Genomic DNA, 7,363 nt, shown 5'->3' with positions numbered 1-7,363 from the left:
TCAAGAGTTGAAAAACTACAGGTTAAAGTTAATTATAGCAGATGATTTATGGCCACTGTGGAAATATATAATAATATAAATATTCCTAAATACGCTTGAACTCAGACACTTTGATTTGGTAGTAAATGAGGTTATTCTGTCTTAGATTTGAATTTTTTTGTGTCTCCTCAACTTCTCAAAGGAGTTTAAGTCTAATTATTCTGTGCAATACAGCCACCCGATGACAAGAAAACTTATCACTTTCTTCCTGCATCTCATGAAATACAGTACCTTGTGTTTATATTTATGTTTATCAGAAAGGGACGATGCATATTAATTCACATGAGCACTTTAATACACCGTGTAAACAATGCCAGATTTAGACCCACAAGCTAATTTTCATTTGTAGCCTGTGGCAGGTGAACTGTGAAGGATTGTGGGCTGGATGAGCTGCTAACTCACTGACATTCTGGTTTATTGTTTACATCAAAGATTATATCCGTCTGACCTGTAGTGGCTAAAGCTCAGCTTGTAAACGATGGCTGGAAGTAACCATGTTCATATGAGAGGGTCCTGCATTAGTAAACTGTAAGGGTTGCACTGCACACATTTTGAATAAATGGCATTTTTTTGGTGCTTCTGGGTTGTCTTCATTTTTCAGCCTATAAGTTTGCCTCTTGGTTATGATTTTAAAACATTTTAACTACTGAAATCGAGCTGCACATATGAGTTTTAAGCAAAGCTAGCAGCTGCAGATTTTGTTTTGGCCTAACCAAGCGTGGTTTGCTTTTCAGTTTTATAGCCCTTGGCTATAATCTGGTATGTTTACATTCATGTAATTTTTTTTTATATTTATGTTCATTAACATGCACTGTCCTAAATAAAATAAATAAATACATAAATATAACTCAAGCAAAAAAAAGTTTTTTATTTTATCATGCTGCTTAGCTACCAGCTGCTGCTGCTGCTGGTAACCCTTTATTTAACATTAGATATGGGAGTGGTATTTCATATAACTCTTATCAGCTCTATTGAAGCAAATAAGAACGCTCCATGAACTTCCACGGCATCTTTCTAATTTTTCAATGTATTTAACCTGCTGTGCAGTGCCCTGAATGTTAACCCTTCAGAAAGGGGCAGGACGAGGCATGAACGCATCTCGCTGCAGCAGACAGACTTTTAATACAGGGGCTAATAGAGACAGTATGCAGTTGACAACCCATTCAGTCCCGCAGGGCGAGGGGCCAAAATCCTTGAGTTCCAGCCCTGTTTGAGAAAAGATCAAATGCTCAGAGCGACAGCTGTGGAGCTGCAGGCTCTTCCCAATCAGCCACTAGATGGAAACAATAGCCTGCTCTGCACGACCACCACTGCATTCGTTTATTGCCTGTTATGCCTGATTCCGTGCACCGCTTTGTCTCGTCTCATCATGCCCGTGAAATCATCCTGTTTATGTATTCTGGGTATGCATGGGTCTTGTGTTTGTAGATCCTTCAACTGGTCTGCATACAAGCACCTGCCTCTTCTGAAGCATCTTTTAGCAAGGCAGCAAGAAAAAGGAAAGAAAAAAAACAGCTGCAGAACTGCTTTGCTTTTATAGAAACTGGCCCGCAGAGCTTAATAAAGTTTCACATTATATTGCATGAACACATTAGCAGAAATGGTGACAGAGTAATTTGTGAGTCAGCAACAGTGAAACGCCACTGGGACTATCACTTTACCATAGGAGCGGGTTATTTTCTACAACTCCGCTGGAGAAAAATAAACTCTAAGGAGCAGTAGTAGCAGGTTCCTTATTAGGGATCCAGAGGGGGAACGTTCCTGCCTCACATATGTCATTTTTATGGAGTCCTCAAAATTACTTATTAACACATAACCACCATTCCAGCTCCCCTTGTTTTCATATCCGACTGTATGGTCTGCATTTTATATGACTTCACGTCCTCATTGGAATGCTAGTTTGTAACTAATATTTAATACTAACCAACTGCTTGAAAGTATCTGCTGTAAATGTGATACTTCTAGAAAAGACAGACCTTAGCTTTTACCAAATCCTGAAGCTTCCTTTGTCTAAACCTGGTACTAAAGCTGGGCGGATCTATCCAGATATCACTAGTATCATACCATCTGATCCTCAGTATTTAGGCCAATGATTTTTGTTGAGTTAATTATATTTTTGGGAGTGAAAAAATATACCCCAAACATGCGCTATGAAAAATGTCTTAACTTTTTTGTGTTTACATTCAGGGTCTACAAAAAGGTTTCAAAATACATGAAAAGCTGAAAGGTGTGATTTGGTGATTATTAAAATATGATCAGAATTTTCAAATTGATCTCATACGTCATGACGCACTGCTCTTCCCCTACATAAGCTGCCTCTATAAGTAAAACGTATCGATACTGGTCTGCGAAATATTGACCCTGTATTAATTTGGTATCGATCAACACCAAAATTTGCAGAATGGCACAGAACTATCTGCTCTGTGACCCACTTTCCTGTTATATTAAATGTGTTAAATGCTGCATTTAATTATTCTACAAGCTGGGCAACACAGCAGCACTTCTAGTCCCAGGTAAGGGGGCCTCTGCAGGTTTACTTGGCACATTACTAATGAATGACCAAATGCATGAATACCTTTTATGTATTTTCACACTGCAAACATGTAGAATAGCCTGCTGTAAAAAAAAGAAAAAGAAAAAGAAATCCATGGTATCCTCATTACTGCATGTAAGTTTTTATTATTATAGCTGTTCCTGAGTGAGATTTTTTGCCTTTTTTAACTGCTGCCCTACGTCGTGTTTTGAAAAGTTGCCAAATAAGTGCAGCAGCTTTTCTGTCACATCGATAATTTTGTTTTTTACTCGAGTGTGCAAACGACTATATTCGTCGTGACATTGCAGCTTCCCCCCACCCTCCAGGCAAAGCGCCTGAAAGGGTAGGCATACTATTCAGGGCAGAAATGTCAGAGGTATTTGACCATCCTCCAGCATCTGTCTGATAATTTTCCTTGTGTAGTGCTCGGGCTGAAATGTGAGCGTCACGGAGCGCCCACCCTCCTCCTCCTCTTCTCCGTCTCTCCCTCAGTGAAGTCCCACTGAGCGGCTTTCAAACTTCAGTGTCGAGCCTGAAAGCGGAGGAGGAAGAGCTGGAGCCGACAAACAGCCTCACAGCAGCTCAAACAGCCGCTGTGATCGCTGTCTCTCTTTTTCTCTTCGCTCGGTCCACTTTGAGGATTTACGCAAAGCTCCCCGGCGTTTGATTTTACGATTTTTGTTTTTGTTTTCGTTCCTCAATCTTGTATCGAAGTTTCTGTCACGTTTTAGTCACGGACCTTTATCTCGGCAGACTGTGGGAGTAACCGCTTTAATTCAGGACTAAATCATAACAGCGAGCCGCTCCGAGTGCAGCTGGGGAGGTTTTCTAACGGAGAGCTGGCTGAATTTCGACCTGCCCTCGACATGGGGAAATAGCGGGGATCTTCTCTACCCGACCCCGTGTGTCTTCTGAAAGACAGAGACCCCTTTTTTTTTTCTTTTCTTTTTGGCCGAAACGATGAGTATGGACGGCTGTCCGCTGAAGGTGGTGATTTTTTTGTGGTGTCTGCTGGTGATTTCGGGTTCCAGCTTTGAGATTGGCTCCTACGACCTGGAGCGTGGCAGACCGGCCAAGTGCGAGCTCATCACGATCCCCATGTGCCAGGGGATCGGCTACAACCTGACCCGGATGCCCAACTTCATGGCCCACGACGACCAGAAGGAGGCTGCCATCAAACTGCAAGAGTTTGCCCCCCTGGTGCATTACGGCTGCCATGTGCACCTCCGCTTCTTCCTCTGCTCCCTCTTCGCCCCCATGTGCACGGACAAAGTGTCCACCTCCATCCCCGCATGCAGACCCATGTGCGAGCAGGCCAAGGAGAAGTGCGCTCCCGTCATGAAGAAGTTCAGCTACACCTGGCCGGAGTCACTTAATTGCGAAAAGCTGCCTACCAGGAATGACCCCAACGCTCTGTGCATGGAAGCCCCAGAGAACGAAACCAGGACGGAGGGGAAGAAAGGGGAGGGCATGCTTCCAGTGCCCCCTCGCCCCAGGCAGCCGGGCACGGGCAACAACCGCTCTCCGGGCAGCGTGGGTTCCTGCGAGAACCCAGACAAGTTCCAGTTTGTGGAGAAGAGCCAGTCTTGCGCTCCACGCTGTTCCCCTGCTGTGGATGTCTTCTGGTCTAGGCAGGACAAAGACTTTGCTTTCATTTGGATGACTGTGTGGTCCATCCTGTGCTTCGTCTCCACCGCTTTCACCGTCCTGACCTTCCTCCTGGAGCCTCACCGCTTCCAGTACCCAGAGCGACCCATTATCTTCCTCTCCATGTGTTACAATGTCTACTCCGTGGCCTTCATCATCCGCTCAGTGGCTGGGCCCGAGAACATCGCCTGCGACCGTGAGCACGGCGAGCTGTACATCATCCAAGAGGGGCTGGAGTCCACCGGCTGCACCATTGTCTTCCTCATCCTCTACTACTTTGGCATGGCCTCGTCTATCTGGTGGGTCATCCTCACCCTCACCTGGTTCCTGGCTGCAGGGAAGAAGTGGGGCCACGAGGCTATCGAAGCTCACAGCAACTACTTCCACATGGCTGCTTGGGGGATCCCTGCTCTCAAAACTATCGTCATCCTCACTATGAGGAAGGTGGCTGGAGACGAGCTGACGGGGCTGTGCTACGTAGGAAGCATGGACTCGGGCGCCCTCACGGGCTTCGTCCTGATCCCTCTGTCATGTTACCTCATCATCGGCACCTCCTTTATTCTCACGGGCTTCGTGGCGCTCTTCCACATCCGGAAAGTGATGAAAACCGAGGGCACCAACACGGAGAAGCTGGAGAAGCTCATGGTGAAAATCGGCATCTACTCCATCCTCTACACCGTGCCGGCCACCTGCGTCATAGTCTGCTACTTCTACGAGAGGCTCAACATGGACTACTGGAAGCTGAGGGGGCTGCAGATGAAGTGCGGATCTTTCAACGGACCCGGCAGCGACTGCTCGCTTCAGACGTCCGTGCCCACAGTGGCCGTGTTCATGCTGAAGATCTTCATGTCGCTGGTGGTCGGTATCACCAGCGGGGTGTGGGTTTGGAGCTCCAAGACCCTGCAGACCTGGCAGGGCCTGTGCAGCAGGAAGCTGGCAGACAGGACTAGTAGTAGGAAACCCTGCAGCGGTGTCAGCTGCGGCAGCACACACTGCCACTACAAATCTCCTGCTGTGGTTCTGCACATGGCCAAGACTGACCTGCACTCAGACAACCCCACACACGTCTGAGATTGAGCACACACACACACTCACACACCTTTGCCCTGTGTAAGGAGCTGCTAAAAGACTTAATATGAAGATGAGGCATTGAATTGAACTGTCACTTACTTCTGTGCTGCTGCCAAGGGACACGAAGCTACACCATGAGAAACTATAAACAGTATTCAGTGCATAAAGGGAAAAATGTTCAGTATTGCTATCCATATGTTTCCTGTTCATAGTGTTCTGTGCAGTAGACATGCCCGGTGTTGCAAAGAGAGGGAAAAAGAGACTCGTAGGGGAGGTATGTTGGGAAATATTAGCGTATTCTCCTCCCTGAAAGTGGCATGATTAACTGTATAAATGTGTATAAATGTGTTATTTATTGTCAATATATTTAATTTAAAGTTCACCTTGGCTCTTACAGGATTTGTTGTTTAGATACATTTATTAAAAAGGTCGTGGGAAATCAAGTGCCTTTTCTAAGACCTCTGGTTCTGGCCTTTTGAAGGATAATAAATTTGCGGAACTCATCCTCAACTTTCTTGCCTTCTTGTTGTTTTGATGACCGTTTAACAGTTTCAGCAACCTTTAATAAGTTTTCGTGGCTACAGATGATTGTTTGAATAGATTTCGTAGCTTTTCTTCTTCAGGGATTTTTTTTTTTACAGCAGGACTGCTGCCGCGTGTGTTGTCTTCCAAAGCGCAGGCTACATCCCAGAGGCGTCCCCGACAATAATCCTCAAAGAGAATTGCTGATGAATAGAGTGACAAACCGTGGCAAGTATTAATGTTTGCATCATCAGAGGAATATATTTAATTAATAGCTGTTTTAATCCTTCCGCCGAATCGCTGTTGTTGCCCTCTCGCTGCTCTATTTGATCCCCGTGCAAACACTCGGCACTTTGATGTGAGAGGACAGACCTGAAGTGGATTTCAGCCTTATTGCATGGTTTCACTGACAGATTGAAGCTTAGCGCACGCGGCCAAAACTGTGGTTGCTCATCGAGTAGATGGATTATTAACTTAATATTCGAGTTTATATGCGGCTTGTGTCTCTTGGAGCCTGCGCTTGTGATATGAATTAAGGAATTCCGCAAAGCAGTGCATTTTGTTTGGCTAAAGCAACGACGTGCTCTCAGAAACTGACACGAGGTATAAATGATCACTGGCTGATTCAGAGAGAAGGTATGCATAGCATTATTTTTCATTGAACAAATACTCTAAGTTGGTCCTCTGCAGCTAACTTTTCAGTAATAAACCTGATTTTAACTGTGCATGAGCGCTACCATCTCCTCACACGGTCCATAAAAAAGTGAAAATAAATAGCTTTTACATTACTGGACTTTAACAGTGTAAGCGCAAACGTAAACTGCAACCACACACACACACACACACACAGCAAGTTGTGTGGAAATTAGTGTTTGACAGCGGTGGAGTTTATTATGTTTGTGTGTAATTGTGTGCTGTGTCACCACAATCAGCAGCAGCAGCAGGAGCAGCTTGTGGGAGTGATAGTTTGGTAAAAGTGGGATGACCAGGAACGTTACCGGGATGTGAGCTGGGTGAAGCAGGGGTGAGCTCGCTGACCATCTCCACACATCTAAAAGTTGTGTCGTTTGCATTTTTTTTCTCCACCGCTTGAATTTCAGCCGAGTCATTAAGGATGTAATACAGCTTGTTCCACTGTTCAGTTATGACACGCACAGCATTTTTAAAATCAAAGGCAAGTTGTGTCTCTGCAGTAAATTAACCACATTTCCACTTGGCATGGTGGTGTTGTCGTGGATTTGTGCAACGCATGAGTTAACTTAAATTACTTATTCCTTCCTTCGTTGGAAGAAGATGTGGGTTAACTACCAATATCCTCCCCTCTTTTGTTTTCATTGCTCAGCCATTGTAGATGTTGTCCACGGTTTTGGCAGGCGAGCGCTGCGAGTCCTGGACTCTGACACTGTGTGGATCACATTTAACTATTAAAAAGAGCTGTTTTGCTTGGAGAGCCCTCGCGGCCCGAGGCTCGGCTGGTGGTGTTTTTAGGCCACATGTTCCAGTTCACGAGCGACTGATCGGGGGCGCGTGCTTCCTCCCCGGTTCACACTC

The 7,363-nt window shown here is 45.4% G+C and overlaps 1 protein-coding gene across 1 annotated transcript; it reads left to right on the top strand.

Moving 5' to 3' along the window:
- The first annotated feature begins 2,974 nt into the window (after positions 1–2,974).
- On the top strand, positions 2,975–6,229 carry fzd9b (frizzled class receptor 9b). The gene has a single exon (XM_086261017.1). It carries the CDS (start codon positions 3,533–3,535, stop codon positions 5,288–5,290), a length of 1,758 nt encoding a protein of 585 aa, XP_086117143.1. The 5' UTR covers positions 2,975–3,532; the 3' UTR covers positions 5,291–6,229.
- The last annotated feature ends 1,134 nt before the right edge of the window (positions 6,230–7,363 follow it).

The sequence above is a fragment of the Aulonocara sp. 'chitande type north' Nkhata Bay genome, linkage group LG14, assembly GCF_057382095.1.
Source record: "Aulonocara sp. 'chitande type north' Nkhata Bay isolate Kocher_YH1m ecotype deep benthic linkage group LG14, A_spYH_male_GT1.1, whole genome shotgun sequence".
NCBI lineage: Eukaryota > Metazoa > Chordata > Actinopteri > Cichliformes > Cichlidae > Aulonocara > Aulonocara sp. 'chitande type north' Nkhata Bay.
The sequence above is the reverse complement of the archived record's forward strand: the minus strand, read 5'-3'. Positions and strand labels throughout refer to the sequence as shown.

What these genes read in the sequence shown, in the direction of transcription:
- fzd9b (XM_086261017.1), top strand. Translation starts at nt 3,533, where the DNA reads ATGAGTATGGACGGCTGTCCGCTGAAGGTGGTGATTTTTTTGTGGTGT.